This window comes from Anticarsia gemmatalis, chromosome 15 (genome assembly GCF_050436995.1).
Source record: "Anticarsia gemmatalis isolate Benzon Research Colony breed Stoneville strain chromosome 15, ilAntGemm2 primary, whole genome shotgun sequence".
NCBI lineage: Eukaryota > Metazoa > Arthropoda > Insecta > Lepidoptera > Erebidae > Anticarsia > Anticarsia gemmatalis.
In genome coordinates, this window is record NC_134759.1 from 9,290,558 (window position 1) to 9,309,479 (window position 18,922).

At 35.0% G+C, this 18,922-nt stretch overlaps 5 protein-coding genes across 5 annotated transcripts; 3 read left to right on the forward strand and 2 right to left on the reverse strand.

Annotated features, from left to right (window-relative positions):
• Nucleotides 1–2,083: 2,083 nt before the first annotated feature.
• On the forward strand, nucleotides 2,084–5,200 carry LOC142978803 (acyl-CoA Delta(11) desaturase-like). Its single transcript, XM_076123380.1, has 5 exons — nucleotides 2,084–2,363; nucleotides 2,793–2,923; nucleotides 3,204–3,409; nucleotides 4,215–4,400; nucleotides 4,678–5,200. Exons 1-5 carry the CDS (start codon nucleotides 2,168–2,170, stop codon nucleotides 4,958–4,960), a joined length of 1,002 nt encoding a protein of 333 aa, XP_075979495.1. The 5' UTR covers nucleotides 2,084–2,167; the 3' UTR covers nucleotides 4,961–5,200.
• Nucleotides 5,201–6,817: 1,617 nt separating this feature from the next.
• LOC142978804 (uncharacterized) lies at nucleotides 6,818–7,751 on the forward strand. Its single transcript, XM_076123381.1, has one exon. It carries the CDS (start codon nucleotides 6,962–6,964, stop codon nucleotides 7,634–7,636), a length of 675 nt encoding a protein of 224 aa, XP_075979496.1. The 5' UTR covers nucleotides 6,818–6,961; the 3' UTR covers nucleotides 7,637–7,751.
• Nucleotides 7,752–8,481: 730 nt separating this feature from the next.
• Nucleotides 8,482–9,156, forward strand: LOC142979062 (uncharacterized). The gene has a single exon (XM_076123822.1). The coding sequence runs from the start codon at nucleotides 8,482–8,484 to the stop codon at nucleotides 9,154–9,156; it is 675 nt and encodes a 224-aa protein (XP_075979937.1).
• A 695-nt stretch (nucleotides 9,157–9,851) lies between these two features.
• Nucleotides 9,852–10,733, reverse strand: LOC142978806 (uncharacterized). Its single transcript, XM_076123382.1, has one exon. The coding sequence runs from the start codon at nucleotides 10,572–10,574 to the stop codon at nucleotides 9,912–9,914; it is 663 nt and encodes a 220-aa protein (XP_075979497.1). The 5' UTR covers nucleotides 10,575–10,733; the 3' UTR covers nucleotides 9,852–9,911.
• Nucleotides 10,734–12,248: 1,515 nt separating this feature from the next.
• Mfap1 (Microfibril-associated protein 1) lies at nucleotides 12,249–18,398 on the reverse strand. Its single transcript, XM_076123383.1, has 9 exons — nucleotides 18,154–18,398; nucleotides 17,796–17,986; nucleotides 17,315–17,526; nucleotides 16,818–16,930; nucleotides 16,311–16,492; nucleotides 15,918–16,042; nucleotides 13,118–13,261; nucleotides 12,695–12,791; nucleotides 12,249–12,579 (listed from the first exon to the last, which is right to left on the reverse strand). Exons 1-9 carry the CDS (start codon nucleotides 18,224–18,226, stop codon nucleotides 12,394–12,396), a joined length of 1,323 nt encoding a protein of 440 aa, XP_075979498.1. The 5' UTR covers nucleotides 18,227–18,398; the 3' UTR covers nucleotides 12,249–12,393.
• Between the last annotated feature and the right edge of the window lie 524 nt (nucleotides 18,399–18,922).

Here is an 18,922-nt window from a genome sequence, read left to right on the forward strand (position 1 = left end):
TAATTTACCACACACATTTCTTTTCCCATTGTAAACAAACTAATTTATCTACTTTATATCTAAATTAAATTTACCTTGAAACAGCTTATCTAGAGGAAGATAACGCAACCCTTTTAGCTGGAACCCAATTTAAAATGCCTTCGCCTTGAAATATTTAAAAAGTTTACCGCGAAAAAATACCTTAAAATTTCTTTAAAGAAGGTGAAATAAGACAAAACAAACAAGTACAAAGTGTTCAAATCCGAACTCCCCCAAAGAACAAAGATTTAGAAAAGCCAAGAAATAAAATTTACCTTGGAACTTTCCTACGTAGGTCGGTAATAAGTAACACCACTGGAGGCCATAAATTCCGCTAAGAAACCGCGTTTATACTCGATACCCCTAACATTAATACAGATTTTCTAAGATTATTGTAACTTACCCTTTGAAGAATCGTGAGAAGGTTATTCTATGCGAAAAAAGTATTAAGGAAAACGGTAGAGTTATAACGTACTTAGTATCTTACTTAAAATTAACTAGTGTTCCTAATTTCCTATTCAAATCTAATAATAATATAAACTGTTTATAGCTTATCTCTGACTTATATTTTTCTTAAATGCATATTTTCTGCGTAATTTAAATATAAAAATAGCATTCCAATATCAAAGTCTTTCTGAAACCCGAGAGGGAACACGACGGGATAGTACTACATTTCTTGAAATAGTCTTCGCTTCGTGTCCGATATGAAAATGGAGAAAATATTTTTAGTATTTTTCTCATCTTAGAGTTCTTTTTATTTTTATTTAAACAATCAAATGGCAAGTTTATGACAGAGAACAAGAATACACCCACAAAAAGGTCAAACTATTTACTTTAAAATAATGGAAATTACATAAATATGCTGAGTACTTTACAAAGGCAGGTAATGAGGTAACAAATATATCGTAAGCGCAACTTAATTGAATATATATACGGCTTAGTAGGTTACATACTAATACATACATACCTATATTATTTATCACTGATTTATGATGTAATTGGTTAAATACATGCACTTATGCACTCTTTGAAGTCCCTAAGAGGACGAAAACGACATTAATAGATTTTCAAAAAGAAGTTTATAACCGTATTGTGGTGACTAATTTCACCCCACTAACAACTATTTATTTTGGAACCAGTTCTATGTAAACATACCTACATTTTAAGCTAAATGCATATTAATTCCGGATACATATTATTTACATACAAGTAAGAACTTCGTTTCCTAATAGGAATGCCCAGACAAACAATGGACTATTAAATGTTAATTTATATTATGCCTCGAAAAGTCTGCCGAAATTTTACGGTTCTGTATATTTCGATAGTAAAAAAATAATTATCTATTAATTTACAAGATGCAGTCAGCAATTAAAACCCTTTCAGTGAATAAGCATGCTCTACGTCAAGTGTAGAAGCATGATGGATAAATAACACAATTTATCTCGCTTTTTATTTACGCGTATTAATTTCCTTTAGTTGGCAGAGCGGTGATAGCCGAGTGGTATAAGTTGGTACCTCCCACGTAAGTGGTCGCAGGTTCGAACCCGAGGCAACACACCAATGACTTTTCGAAGTTATGTGTGTATTAGAAATAATTATCACATGCTCCAACGGTGAAGGAAAACATCGTGAGGAAACCTTGCATGCCTAAAATTTGTTTAATACATTTATTGAGGGCATGCAAAGTCCCCAACCCGCACTTGGCCAGCGTGGTGGACTCAAGGCCTAGCCCCTCCCTCATTACGGGAGGAGACCCTTGCCCAGCAGTGGGACAGTAATGGGTTAAATTTATTTTATTTTTGGCAAGGTAAGAAAGAATTTTAAATACATCACAAGAACATCCTAGCTTAATGTTGACTACCATGGAAGCTGGATTCGAAACTTAAGTATAAAATAATAATATTTGAGTACATAAATGTCATTTTGTATTTTAAGGTTTTATCTAATACGGCTTCGAATAAATTTCTACGGATTTCTAATTAAATCGTATTCCCTACGTTCATTCACCTAGTTTCCCGAATAAATTACATCATTGCAACACAATGCTTATAAGCAAGTTTACCTCACTAATGCCACGAAGTGTACAAAGTCAAATACAAGCAGACTGTCCCTTGAGGCGGACAAATAATAATATAAAGTGATATTTACAATGGATACGAAAAGTACTAACAACGTTAAACGGGGTATAACTCTAAGTGAAATAGTTCAGAATATAGAGAAACATTTTGGATTCCAGAATGAAATAAAATGGCCGAACGCGATCGCAATAGTTTTGTATCATATAATTGGTGTTTATTGGTGCTATTACTACGCGTTTCCTGTGAAATGGCAGACTCTAGTTTTCGGTAAGTGTTTTTCTTTTTATACATTTCATAAGTTCAGTAGACAAAAGGCAAGATACTAAGTTTTAAGAAGTAATAAGTCATAAATATTGTCTATTTGAAGTGGTCAGTTATTGCAGCTATATTCCAAGGTGCTAAAATCTTCAATTGTCCAAAATTGTGTGTGATTTTTGAATATTCTTACTCTGCTATTAAAAATGTTACGACTGCCATGTGTGATCATCAAGTTAAAAATGATCTCCAAGTCGAGCAAGCTTACGAAATTGCAATTAATCTCCACTAAAACTAAGTTACTTATTAAAAGAAAAATAGCGAAAAACGAAAGCGTTCTATAGAATCGCAAAGTTGGTAGTATTTTGTTAAAAAAAAAAAACAGCGAAATGCAAGGCAGTTATGTATAAAGAGATTCATTCAATTAACACCTTTCTGTAGCCCTCATCATGTACATCGCATCTGGATTCGGCATCACTGGCGGAGCTCACAGACTGTGGACACATAAGTCATACAAAGCTACGAACCCATTGAAAATATTCCTTCTTCTGTGTTTCGCAAGTGCTGGACAGGTACGATACTTTTACGTTCTAAGAATTACTTAAACTGAATGTGTCGTTTGCTTTAAGCTTACAAAAAATATTAAATTCTTAATGGTTCAACGGTCTTCTACAAAAAAAGGTTTTCATTTCAAAACAAATTGAAAAACTTTAAACCTTTTAACCTAGTTCCAGCAATCAATAAAATTGTAACTGAAATAAATCAGGTTCCTAAGTTTCACGACACCATTTTTCTCAAATCCACTGAGGGTCGTTTTAAAGAAAAGTGTTCTAAGATTTCCTCACTTTTCAGAATTCGCTTGTTCAATGGGTTCGCGACCATCGGACTCATCATAGATACAGTGACACCGACGCTGATCCTCATAATGCCAATCGAGGTTTATTCTTCTCCCACATTGGATGGCTAATGATGAAGAAGAATGATGAAGTGATTCTTAGAGGAAAACAATTGGACTTGAGCGATGTTGTCAATGACCCGATTGTTAGGTATTATGAAAGGTAAGGACAAGTTGGCAATATATTATTTTATTATTTTGTGGTCTTTGATTGTTAAAAATTAGGTCTATTATGAGATTTAAATTAGGTCAATCAAGATTACAAAATATCAAACTTGTAAGCAAGATCGCATCGTGATCGAAAAGCACTTAGCCGTGTTCAAGATATTTCCTCAATAATAAAAACATGCGAAATATTCTATTCAACAAACCAAAACACACGGAAAGTCGTGAATTTAATTCAAATGTGTTGCTATGACGAACATAACAATGTTTATCGTATTTGTTTTCTTGGCGACAATCGTCAACGTTTTGAAAGGAGTTCACTGCGTCGCGTTTTGTTTGACTCACAAAGTTTCGTTTTCAACATCTCTCTCAGTTGAGAATCAAAGTATGCACAGAGTTAAATTAATAAAATACAAGTAGTATGGCAACTTAATTAACTGCCACGCTGTGACTCGTTGTTTTGACTTGTTTCAAACTTTATTTATACCTCAAACTTAATATAAAATAATAACCATATTTTCAGCAAAATAATTTTAATTATTTTCCGTGACAGGATAAAAAATATGGTTGCTATAGATTGCTGCAACACCGAAACTGAACTTACCATCAGACTGTTTAGCTACGAAACTTAGATTTTTATTATTTTAACATCTATAAATGTTAAAGATCACAATAAAATAAATCGTCTACTCCTATTCTCTTGACTTTATAGATCTTCTGCTATCTGATCTCCATAACTATAAGAATATCAGGTGTGACTTTTTTAAATATAGGTATCTGATTATCTGATAAATTTTTAACAGGCATTTCAACCTCTTCAAGTTCATGTTCTGCTACTTTTTTCCAACAATTGCTGGTGTTTACTTGTGGAAGGAGGACTGGAAGTGTGCCGTCGCGTGGCAATGCTTCATCAGGTTCCTGAGCATGTTCCACAGCGAGCTTACAGTCAACAGCCTCGCTCATACTTATGGATACAAACCTTATAACAAGTATGTCGTTTATTTTCCGCTTCTGTTTTCTTAATAGGTAAAAAAGGATAAATCACTAATACAAAAAACTGTAGTATGCAAACCTCATTCTGCACTGCTATTTTTTAAAAAAAACAATACATTTTCAACCTAAAAATTCAATTTTCGTCTGCGTCCTACACATTTAAGATAGAAAATTAATTTATACCATATTAAATACCACAATATCTATTAAAATTATTGCTTAAATCTCTTTTCATCGTTTCTCTATCAACTAAATACTGTAATATTTTTTCAGAGACATTATCCCAACAGAGAATAGATTTGTAGCGTTCTGCACTCTCGGCGAAGGTTGGCACAACTACCACCACGCATTTCCGTTCGACTACAAAGCAGCTGAACACTTCGATATGTTCAATTTCGCGACTAAATTCATCAGATTCTTTGAGAAAATAGGATGGGCGTACGATCTTAGAGAAGCTTCAGCAGAGGCTATTAATTCCATGGCTCAGAGATTAGGTGATGGCACACCAGTACATTTCCCAGTACCTTTGAAGAAACACCAAAGAGCTTCGGGATAAGTGACTAGATACAAGCACTGGCAAACGTTCTAACAATTGACTTGCGTAAATAGTTTGCACATACCTGTGTATAAACATTTATTCCTGTATTAATATTGCAATGAATGTCTGTGTAAAAGTCAATAATGATGTACAGTTACAAATAAGCTAGAATTAATAAGTCTGATTAAGTTTATATGAATTTAATGTAGTAAAATTGTTCCATAATTATCGCAAATAAAGCTAAGCATTGAAACTAAATTTATAGTTTTTTACTTAAGAAATGTACAACATTTGCTTACAGAATAAAATAAACTAAGATTCTTTGTTTTAGTACCTGTTAAATTAAAAGTAAACTATGTAATAACTTAAAATATTGGTAAATCGTATTTATATATCTTATGCTAACTTAAATGTATTTCGTATTATAGAGGTAGTAACACTAACATTACTTAACAACTTAATACAAACTCCTATCCTTGTTCCTATGAATTCAACTTATTAATACACTAGCTGACCCGCGCAACTTCGTTTGCGTCACTTAAGATAATCATAATTTTCCCCGTTTTTGTAACATTTTTCACTATTACTCTGCTCCTATTGGTCATAGCGTGATGATATATAGCCTATAGCCTTCCTCGATAAATGGGCTATCTAACACTGAAATAATTTTTCAAATGTGACCAGTAGTTCCCGAGATTAGCGCGTTCAAACAAACAAACAAACAAACAAACAAACTCTTCAGCTTTATAATATTAGTATAGATTTTATAAATGCAGCAGTTATATTACATTGCTATTAAAAACTAAAAAATAGTGGTTAGAATAATAAGGATGGCATAATAATCGACGGAACCGGTCCCTGTCGGCTTTTGATAAGAAATTTTCCAATGCCGTTCTTACATTAAGTATACCTACAACATACTACAGCGGACAAATTTTATTCTCATAATAGCAAGACCCGTAATGTTTTGGATCTGGTTGTGGTCCAACACGACCGTACATGTTACGGTTCAGTAGATCCTTTTTGCGGAAACAAGTTATTAGATGTTTATCACCTTTACCAAATTGCCATCCATATTTCCAACTAGAACATTCAATAAAATAATACTTATCTTCGGGAGCAATTTTATTTCTTTCGTGGAGGTAGCTCACTCTCCTTTCGTTCAGCAGTTCCTTCTCTTCTTTGGAGACCGGCATCATCGTAGGTGCTGGCGATGCTTCTTTTGTTTCCTTTGGTCTTTCTACACGATGATGGTACGGTATTGGTAACTGAAACCTGTGACGAGCAGCCACTTTATTGTCCCTTGTTATAGTCGCCATACCTGCGACCATTACACGTCTTGAGATATCTTCTGTGGTATAATTTGTTGGTTCTCTGTGCAGTACAGCAGCTTGCTCTATTTCCTCCATATTCTTGGCCACCCATATTGAACGCAGCGTTTTTTCTCTCTCATAGTTCTCTAACATAAAACCAGCTATTTTTGGGTCAGTAAAGTCACTGCGTCCTGGCATCGTCGACTTGTAGTACTTTTATTTACTTTCTTATTATATTATATAGGTTTATATCTTAATCTACCTACTTAGTTTTTATTACACTTAAAGTACGAAGAGTCGACTAAGATTTAACAACGATCATGAGTATTGAGTAGCATTGTTCTAATACTTATTTTCGGAAGTATTTGCCTCCCCAAATCATGAGAGAACCCACAAGTGAAAATGACAAACACGACATTGACGTGAATGAAATGAGTGTTGAAATTCTAATAGACAAAACCAACGATAGTCAAAACTTTCGTAAAATCATAAATAAACGGAAAAAAACTACTATTATTCAGACACGTCATATTTTTAGTCACATTGTGTCATATGTCATATCTTTTGCTAGGATGTTTGAGCGCAGCTTGCTTTAGTAATAATTTATTTAATACTTATTTGTTTTACAATCATTGTTTTCGAGAAAGTGTTACATAGTAGCTTTTGATTACTTATAATTTGTATAAGGTTTAATTTTAATTCCACAATGCCTCTAATAGATATCACTAATCCTGATATAATAAAGTTTCTCGTCGAGAGCTATGATAAGACAGCTCGACTTCGTATGAAATGGAACAATCTTTATGGAGACAAGTTGAAACAAGCGGCCACGTTACATCGTGAAGAGAAAGGATATTTCGAAACAGATGTATTGAAAGCTGCAATGGCGGCAGGAATGCCGACCATTACAAGAGATACTATATCCGGGAGTCGAAATAGAAGACTCACTCCTATCCGCGATGGTGTCCACATTCCAGACTTATCTGATATGAAGAAGGGACATTCCATAGCTGAAGTTGGCCTCGGTGATCCTGAAAAAGATCCGAGACTCGCGCGCCCTGATACTGACTTGTCAATAGACCCAATCATGCGTCCCATCGACCCGAACCAAAAAGAAATCATTTACAAAGGTATTCCATATTATGGGCGTGAAGTATATTTGAAAAGCAGGAATAAAATGTCGCCTGAGAGTAAATACTACTTTAACGAATGTAATGGTTGGGACTACGGCTGGAGACTCGGTGACAGTTTCTTCGGTAGATCTGCGCCTAAGTACGGACGCGTATGGCGACTGAACCGCGACGTGAAAAGTCGTACTGGTCCATACCCGGATCCGCTACATTACAAGAATCCTGATGGAGGACCTTCTCTTAGAGTTTGAATGTTATCTCAAATATTTGATTTTTATTATTTAATAACTACAGCTTCAATGATTATGATAGTCAGTTTTATTATTTTAATGTATTTTTAATTTGACTTAATAAAATAAATGCTGATAAATACTTACCTTCTTTATTTTACTAAAACAACAGATAGTTACTATCCACTTGTCCTTACGCAATAATTATATCAACGATCATAGTTAGGATGAGTCTGCGGACTCTAAAATATCCAGACATCTGGTCTAATCATCCAAGTATCGGGAACCTATTTGGAAATCGAAGGTCGGGAGTAAATTGCTCTTAATAAATCTGATTTTCAATAAGATTCGGTTAAGCTGAATATCAATATTTTGCCTAAGTCAACTAATTTCTATTTCAATTCTACTATATGTTTTACTGCACATTGCACGGCAAGTCACTTTTTATTTTAAAGAAATGTTTTCCAAAGACAGAAGATAATACGATAAATGCTATAAAATTTGATGACAAAGCTTTAACCATTAGTGGTGATGATAGGTACTCAACTATCAACAAAACGTTTGATGATGTAATAACTTCGTAGGAAAATCAATCTATCTTAACCACGATAGCAAGCTACCTCTTTGGCGATTACTGAATGCCGAAAAAAATTTACAGCATAGCACAGACGAAACATTTGTCATTACTTTGGAATCAGTATAAAATACAAGATCGCCATTGTGAAACTAACAAATAATTTAATATCTAATTTACAATAATTGTTTTTAAGAAGACTGTTACATAGAAGCTTTAAATTACTTTTATTTTGTATAAGGTTTAACATAGGTTTTAATAATATAAGATTTAATTATATTATAACTTTAAAATGCCTATATTAGATATAACAAATCCTGAAATAATAAAATTTCTTGTTGAGAGCTATGACAAGACAGCTCGGCTTCGTATGAAATGGAACAATCTTTATGGAGACAAGTTAAGACAAGCGGCAACGTTACAACGTGAAGAGAAGGGATATTGCGAAGCAGATGTACTGGAAGCTGCTATGAGGGTGGGAATGGCCACAGTCACAAGAGACACTATAGCTGGAAGGCGGTACAAAAGGCTCGTTCCTATCCGAGACGGTGTCCACATAACAAACTTGTCGGACATGAAGAAGGGCCATTCTGTAGTTGATATAGGCCTCGGTGATGCCAAAACAGACCCTAGACTTGCGCGGCCCGACACTGACGAAACTATAGACCCAATCATGCGACCCGTCGACCCGCAACAGACAGCTATTATTTATAAGGGAATCCCAGGATATGGACGCGAAGCTTATTTGAGAAGTAGAAATAAAATGTCACCTGAGAGTAAGTACTACTTTAACGAAACTACTGCTAGTGACTACGGCTGGAGACTCGGTGACAGTTTCTTGGGAAAATCTGGACCAAAGTACGGACGCGTGTGGCGTCTGAACCGCGACGTGAAAAGTCGTACTGGTCCATACCCGGATCCGCTACATTACAAGAATCCTGATGGAGGACCTTCTCTTAGAGTTTGAATGTTACCTCAAATATTTGATTTTTATTATTGAAAACCATGCAGCTCCAATAATTATGATTCTGATACCTAATGTGGTAAGCGGTGGAGGACCATCAATTTAGAAGTATTTTCAATCCGTACTGCTCTAAATACTGCAATAGTCTGGCGACGATAATTTATTATTGTTAGGTATTTTAATGTAACTTAATGTAATAAATTGTTTAACAAACGTTCTTGCATTCTTGAATTTTCATTGTCTAGTAATCCCGGCTATCTCGAACATGAGTGACAATTTTAACGACTGCTCTCAGGCAGTGACAGGCACCTGTCATACCGCCTACAACAAATCGAATAGGTAGGATGTGAAATCCTACAACTGCTTTATATTAGTATAGTATTGTTGTTATAATAGAAGTGTTGGTCTTAGTTATTCTTAACGTCCTGTAGAGATTTAACAGAATAAAAGATTCCTAGCTACTCCTCGACATCACTATGATTAGTATTTTTTAAACCTGTTAGAGTGAGTGTTACTGTCCTACTGCTGGGCAAGGGTCTCTCTCCCCGAACGAGGGAAGAGTCAGGCCTTAAGAAATAAAACAAATTTTAAGCATGCAATTCAAGGTTTCATCACGATGTTTTCCTTCACCGTTAGAGCCAGTGATAATTATTTCTTAAACACACTTTTTTAAGTTAGTTTAAATAAAACCAGTAACATAGTGCCAATAAAAATATGCGTTATATTAAAACAATAAACTTTGAAGAGGCTTTCAAATTCTAATCTCCTCCATCAGGACTTCTGTAATATTGAGGATCTGGATGTGGACCGCTACGACTAGCCATGTCGCGTTTCAGTCGCCACACACGCCCGAACTTAGGCGCAGATCTACCGAAGTAACTGTCACCGAGTCTCCAACCGTAATCCCAATTACTACTTTGGCTTAAGTAGTACTTACTTTCAGGAGACATTTTGCTTCTATTTTTCAAGTAAACTTTTCGTCCATAGAAAGGAATTGGCTTGTAAATGATTTGTTTCTGTTTTGGATCGATAGGTCGCATTACTGGGTCTATACTGAGGTCAGTGTCAGGCCGCGCAAGTCTAGGGTCCTCTTTAGGATCGCCGAGGCCTACGTCAACGATGGAATGTCCCTTTCTCATATCTGCTACGGCGGGAATATGGACACAGTCACGAATAGCAACTAGTCTCCTGTTCCGACTTCCAGATATTGTGTCTCTCGTAATGGTCGGCATTCCCGCTACCATCGCAGCTTTCAATACGTCTGTTTCATAATACCCTTTTTCCTCTTTATTTAATGTAGCTGCTTGTTTTAACTTATCTCCATAAATTGTGTTCCATTTCATACGTAGACGAGCTGTCTTATCATAATTCTCAACGAGAAACTTTATAATATCAGGATTAGTGATATCTATTAGCGGCATTTTGTAAAAATAAAAAAGAAAATTATCTCCACAAATAAATAAAGTAAAATAGAAAAATAAACGACTCTATTAAATTAAAATAACGAACAAAATATTACAAATCAATAAAAATAAAACTTAACAAAATATTTTTTTGACAGAAGCAATGACTTCAGCCCATTTTTGTTATTGTATAATTGCATCACAAACTAAAACATCATTATAGGTCCTACTTAAAGAGTTAGTATACCACGTTCTATGGGCTTACTAAGACATTTAACTTCAACAAACCGAGTTATGGAACCAAAAAAGGGACAAGCGGTGCGTTAGTTAACGATGTCCATTGCGAGTGTTGTGGGTTCGATTGTCATTCCAGAACGAAAAAATTGTGCATTCATATTGTTTAGTAGTTTCGGATCTATTTGTGCTTCATAAAAAATATTGCATCACCAAAGTAGGTAGGGTTTTGTGCAAGAGTAAACATTTTTAAATAGGAAATCACCACAAACCACAGCAAACATCACACTAGTTATATAAACTTTTCTCACCATGAACGGGTTTTGAGTTGATATAATAGCCTACTCTAGGATACTTTAGAATACGGACGTGCGTTTTGTCAGATTAGTAGCGTAAATTTAACCCTAGGGCAAGGCACGTCCCGACAAACGTTGTCTAATGGCCACAATGGGACCAAAACTTTTATCATCTACGCACCGCTTACTGAAGTTCAACACTTAAACTTTTATTTTACCCGTAAACGATGGTGATACACGGTCCATGGGCCTTAATGGTGCAACCACCAACCACAATGATAGCAACCAGGGAGATAAGGGGAGATATTTGTTAATCGTTGTTTGGTGTGCTAAATAACGGAGGATTCAAATGTGGATTGGACCATAAAGGTTACATACAAGGTATACTAGATAGATAGGTTTGTACGTGGTTCGTACCTACCTAGTTTTTTTTTTGTAGATTCCGTACTTTCGATGAAACGTAAAAGAAGTTGGGCTCGATCACTATTCTACTACTCACCTTCTATGTGTAGATTCCAAGCACTTTAACTTTCAACGAGAATCCGGTCGCCAGAAAAATTTACCGTAATAAGAAATTATTGCAGTAAGTAAGACTGCAAAAACGTCGCGAAAGTTCGATACAGAAACTATAAAAGTCAAGCGTATCTCGGATACGACAACATTATTTCTAAGCTTAGCTATAAATCACGATAAAATCTCTCATGACGCCGTCAGTGTTAAGTCGCGTTATATAAAAGTTTGTAACGATAGAAGTTCCTTGTTGAAGCCGTTTAAAGTCGTAAGGCTCTTGGCTGATGAATATACAGTTCATGGTTACATGGGAGAGAATGCCAGGAATTTTGCGCAATAATTGTCTGGAATATAAACTTAAGTGACGTGTGTAGGCTTTGAAACTTTGTCAATAGGTACGTAGCTATGTTTCTACGTAAGCTCGTGAAAACAAATATCATAATATATTATGAACAGTTAGGCATTTACGTAAGTGAGCTTTGACTGTATCTTTACATTCGAATAACATTACCTTTTTACAGCCCAAAATCCTAATTTCTATTACGAAGTAAGCCTGAAACTATAACTTTCAATCGTGCCACTTTTTAACTATCGTGTTGGCTGTATTATGCCACTTTTACTTGTCCCACTTCGTCAAAATTAAACCAATTAATAATTTAAATTCAATTCCTTTATTCAACTTACAAACAAAAACTATTTACAAAAACACAGCGTCAACATTCTTTCTCTAATCATTTCCACACGGAACATATTAATTCAAACCGACACTCTATACATTACTCGTTCATTTTCTTTATTCATACATTATGTTTCCTCTTAGCAGAAGGTTTGTCGAACACTTGCTTCATACCCCCTCTAAAGTTGGCAAGTCTGGCCGCGGCTCCTTCATTGCTCCACGCAGAATCAAACTCTGTGGTATCTTGATCGACTAAGTGAGTGTATTTGGTGCGGCCGGAGCGACCGAATTTCTTTACTTGCATTACCTGTTAAAAGAAAATGTTTTATGAAATGATTGGTTAAAAGCTAGACTCTAAGACAGATTTGAATTGTTTACAAAAATCCAGCATGGAAAGTTTTTTCTGCTTTAGGAACACTTACCTTAGGAAGAACAGTCTTATCAAAGTGATCGTCCAACGTCGCACCAGAGAAGTCTTGTTTGAACACATCCTCTTCTTTGTCCAAATAAAAGGCACCTCTGCAAAATAAAATAATCAATAATATTATTAAATGTTAAGTTTCGAAGTTAAGGCTGGTACCTATTTCTAGCCGAAAACTAGGGCTTACAAAAATCGTCTTAAATTCCTACCCTTACCTAACTGGGTTATAAAAGTAGTGTCAAAAATAAAATCAATGTAATAGAGTTATATCAATAGTCAATTCGACATACTAGTTGAATAGATGGTCCGTATTTTAAGATTATAGTATATTTTGCAATACCTTTGAAAGAGGCAAAATATTGCGTCTAAATTGCGACTATGGTAGCGCCTATAAAACAAACAGTATAGTAAAATACCAACATACCTGTGATAATACTTCTGTAAGAACTTGTACTTTCCCTTGACAGCTTTGTTGGTCACTTGCTTCGGGTTGAGGCGTTGTTCCACGCGCCGCTCCTCGTCCGTCATGTTGCGCATACGCTCAATAGCTAATAGCTCTTTCTCCGCACTGAAAATTAATAAAACAATGTAAATACGGTTGAATACGAAATTTTATCTATTATTTCCAAAAAAAAGTAACAGTCAATATTCGTGATAGATATAAATACATTTTTTCAGTGATAATCAATTTCACGACACTGACGGTGATGGTGAACGAAATATCCAATCAACCATTTATACCAGGTGTTGATCAATCAATGACATTTCTAGCTCCATGAATAACGTGTTTACCACGCCGGTATCACTGCGTCAAAAAGCGTGGACGGATATGGTTCACGCAGTAAAATAATATTATTTTATTAAATCTACTAAATAAAATCAGAATAATATACCAGCATGGAATCAGACCGCCGCACTGTGGATCGAAAATCGGCTGTAGAAGACATAGAATCTCGATGTCGTGAATGTTATTTTTTTTGATGGAAATGTATTCTGCTGATCATTACTGTTCTATAAAATGTCATATGACGTAATTGTGTGCACAAATGGAAGAGTTATCATTTTTTAAAGAAAATTTTGTATGGAGCTGACATGAAAAATGAGAATATCTCTGGAATCGCAAGGTTGGCCGTTATATCCTTGCACACTGATATAGTACTATTTATTTGTGAATTTTTGACATACTTTATATCGCGGCATCACTTGCGATTTTTTTTCTAAAAATCGTCAAAATTTTCAAAAAAAATATTTTGTTTATGATACATTCAAATGCTTAAGTATGACTATAACAAGTGTAATTTACAATATTTTTTATGCTTACACCAAAACGTTCTTAGAAATCACAAAATCGTACTACTCCTCCTCCAATGGTGTTCTCTAAACCTCGTATAATCTTTGTTTCGGGCCTCTGAAGCTTCTTCCGAAAGACTTCCAATTAGTACAATAGCATTTACTGCAATTATGTCCCCTCCGTGAATCAACAATTTGTGGACAGTTGATGACATGTAGCACCCATCATACAGTTCCATGTATTTTTCAGCGGTTGTTCTAGCGTATTCGTTAAATTACGGCATGTCTACAAACTCTCCAGATGTGATAGCTCTCAGAATCACAACAAATCTGCGTATTATGTGTTCATCTAATGCAATGATCATCTTTGAATCGATCTTGGATTAGTTTTTACGTGGATGCAATAACTCTTGAAAGCCTTCTCCTCTAGCAGACCACTTTTTGTAGTCGAGACGATACGGTATGTGTAAAAATTATTCCATCACATTTATGCGGGCATGAAAGTGATACCGTAGTTGATAGTAGCTGACGGTGATACCGATATACCGTATGAGTGAATCCAAAACCCTACTCACCTATGTACCTATTACCCTCCAGTCCAGTTTAGTTTTTCGAAAGCAACCAAAGAAGTTGTCATATAAAGGAAAAAACTGCTATGGGTATTGAAACTCTCGTTACGGATAACAAAATTGCAGCTCTCGTTCCCTCAAAATGTCAGGGACATGAAATTAATCACCAATTAATGATGACGATGATTGAGGGCAACATTTGTATAGATATGTACAAAAAAGGGAAGTCAATGCGGCCTGCTACATGTGTTTGGCTAAGACCACATAAATGAATAAGTTTGATGCTGTTGCGTCAAAAACCATTTCTTCTGGTGTGTATGAGTCCGGATTATCATCATTTCATGCATGCATTTCATAAATGTGATGGAATAATTTTTACACATACCGTATCGTCTCGACTACAAAAAGTGGTCTGCTAGAGGAGAAGGCTTTCAAGAGTTATTGCATCCACGTAAAAACTAATCCAAGATCGATTCAAAGATGATCATTGCATTAGATGAACACATAATACGCAGATTTGTTGTGATTCTGAGAGCTATCACATCTGGAGAGTTTGTAGACATGCCGTAATTTAACGAATACACTAGAACAACCGCTGAAAAATACATGGAACTGTATGATGGGTGCTACATGTCATCAACTGTCCACAAATTGTTGATTCACGGAGGGGACATAATTGCAGTAAATGCTATTGTACTAATTGGAAGTCTTTCGGAAGAAGCTTCAGAGGCCCGAAACAAAGATTATACGAGGTTTAGAGAACACCATTGGAGGAGGAGTAGTACGATTTTGTGATTTCTAAGAACGTTTTGGTGTAAGCATAAAAAATATTGTAAATTACACTTGTTATAGTCATACTTAAGCATTTGAATGTATCATAAACAAAATATTTTTTTTGAAAATTTTGACGATTTTTAGAAAAAAAATCGCAAGTGATGCCGCGATATAAAGTATGTCAAAAATTCACAAATAAATAGTACTATATCAGTGTGCAAGGATATAACGGCCAACCTTGCGATTCCAGAGATATTCTCATTTTTCATGTCAGCTCCATACAAAATTTTCTTTAAAAAATTATAACTCTTCCATTTGTGCACACAATTACGTCATATGACATTTTATAGAACAGTAATGATCAGCAGAATACATTTCCATCAAAAAAAATAACATTCACGACATCGAGATTCTATGTCTTCTACAGCCGATTTTCGATCCACCGTGCGCCGGAGATAGGCTACAATGAAAAACTATAGGGAAGGCCTTTGCCCAGCAGTGGGACTACAAAGGCTTATAATAAAAATCTACAATACAATACTAATAGCTTTTTCTTATTACTAAATGGTGATATACTGCTATGATACTTACGCTTCCCTTTCTTCCTTGTCCCGCTTGATCCTCTTCATTTCACGCAACTTCCACGCCTCATATTCCAATTCGTCATTCTCGTCATCAGTACATACATCGTTAATGTTGCCTTCTTTTTGATCTCCCTGTAATGAATTCGATTTAATTAGAACCCAAACACAGATAAGTGTCTAATATTATATTGACAATATCAATACAAATTGAGTAGAATTGATATTATAATTTAACTTTATTTTATCTAAATTATTTTCTATACACATTCAGTCGTTACTATATTACCATTAGAAAATGATACAATAACTTCTAATCACAGGCATTTACGAAAATATCGTGAAAACACGCTAATTCAACTGAACACCTATGCATATTCTCATATTTTATTTTAATACATACATCTGTTCTCTTGTGTTCTGAGCGTATTGTCTCCTCGACAAGTTTTAAAGCCTCCCTTCTGCGTTCTTCTTTTTCCTTTCGTGCTTCTGCTTCTTCTTTCTTCTGCAATTTCACTTTGCGCTCCCGCTCTGCTACTGTCATTCTTTCCGATGCTCTAACAAACACAGGCTTCACGCGGGGTCCTAAGCAAAGAATAGATCAATTATAGTTTCCTTTTTTTGATAGAGTACATGCAATAGATAATACGCCCATCTAATCCGTTTTAAGAATACAGTGTTTGTGACTAAAGAAGGTAACATATAATAAAAACTTAGATAACTTATAAAAAAAGTGTTGTTTAGGGTGGATTCATTTGATGATAGGATTTTGGTGCACTGGCTATATTCACTAGGACCACAGCCAGTGGACCATAATAAAGGTCCAGAATTTCCACCATGAATGGGTACTAAATATATGTATGCTCACATTAGCCAGATATTTAACAATGATCAAGCAATTTAGTTTTACCTGTATCTTCTTCACTGTCTGTGTACTCTGTGTCAGAAGATCCACTCTCTTCTTTGACACCATCCAACATTTCTTCATCTTCATCTCTACCAAGAACTTCCTTTTCAGCTTCCCTAGAAAATTTATTAGGATCTTAGTTTATCCAAACTTTCCAAAGGCAAAAACATTCAAACAAAATATTAAATAAAGTCTTACAAAATATTGTAGTAGTATACATGTAAACATCACCTTCAAAATATTGTAAATAATGTCTTGGAATGCTGAAAAACCTTAATGAATTATGCAAACTTTTCTTATTTATGTTATATATTTCCTGCCTTATCTTTAAGTAAAAACTACAGTTTGTTAAAAAGAAAGATAGGGTTAACAAAGTGATCTGAATGAAGTGAGTGAACTATGATCACAGCATTGGACTTTGTTTCATAATGATATATTAAGTAGTAACACATAAAACACAGCAGTAATTGTAATAACAAGTATATAAAGAGTTTAGTTACCTAGCAGCAAGTTTGGCTCTAAGTGCCTGCCTCCTTTTCTCAATCTCCTCCTCGTCAAGTTCGTCTTCACTCTCTGAGCTATCCTTAGCCTCTTCAGCACTACTCTCTGATTCAGGTTCTGGTTCAGCATCTATTATCTCTGGTTTGTGTTCAGCCCTCCTTGGTGGAGACTGGGCTGCTTGTCTGAGACGCCTGAGACGAGGATCATCTACCTAGAAAAGATGTGTTAGATTTTTTATTTCTGGTTTGACTGTTTAAAAATAGCTGCTTTAATTATGTTGGCACATACCACATACTCATTAAGTAGATTGATCAAAACTATAAATGTGTATTGTTATAGATTATTCAACCATAACACAATGTAAACAAAGAAAATACTTCTCACCTCCATTTAACTCATTTAACCTTTATGTCAAAAACAATCATCATCACATTTTATATATTATCATTCGAAATAAAGTTGAAGCAATTGAATACTTACTTCTTTTTCAGAATCACTGTCCTCCTTCTTGCTTATAATTTGAGGTAATATCTGCTGTCTTCTCTCTGGTTTCTGTTGCTCAATAAAATCATCTACATCAGATTCCCCTGAAGATGTTGCTCCTTGTGCATAATCTGGCTTTTTACCCGATATGTATCTTTGCACTTTCACTTTCTGCATAGAAACATCGCCTGGAAAAAAGTAGGAAATTCAACACAACTGCATGCCTAATGATAATGTCATTTTTGTATTAGTTAAATCCAATCAATTTTGACACAAAATAAGTTGTATTACATGCATGGAGTCCATAATCTATTTGAATAATCACATTATTATCACGATATAATTGTAAACTTACCCTTTTCATTTAAAACAGGCACAGCCCCAGCCGTACTCTGTATGCCAATCGGTTGAGCAGGTAACGTATTCATTTTCACTGATATATTAAGTACAATTTGCTTTTCTCAAGTTATATCGGCGGGTCACTTTTTATACAGAAAATATTATAGATATTAAAGTGATTAACTAATATAACTTGATCTATAACACATCGTTGTAAACATCGTGTTTTGGCACTTGAATCTTGATTTGATTGACACTTGCTTGGATTCATAGAGTTTCGTCTGTGGAACCGACATAGACTAAAATGACAATAGTTTTAGGCACTGCCTTTATAGACTGACAAAGTTATTTTTGATGATGATCTCGAGTACCTTATTGCTTATTATTATAATTATTTTTAATGGTTCTTTACAAAATACCGTAGAAATGTTATTTACAGGGATCCTTTCCTCGTGTGGATAAAAATAACTGTACATTTTATGGACTTCTGTAGCGTTGTATTCAAAGCGAACTGAAGATTTCGTTACTTAGTAATAATCTCAAATCATAAATGCTGTCGATAACTGGCTGGCTCGAAGTTAGTAGAAAATTGTCTCTTTACCCCAAAGTACAGACCGTCGCATGTCAGCATTGCAACTAGCATGTTTCAGAAATAGCTACATCAAAAGGTACCTAGGTATTATTCTGGAAAGGTCTAACAAAGTAATAACAAAAGTAACTAACGCTTCTATTTACTTACCTACTTTGTTTAATAACACAACGTAGTTATGTAATCAAGACTTGAT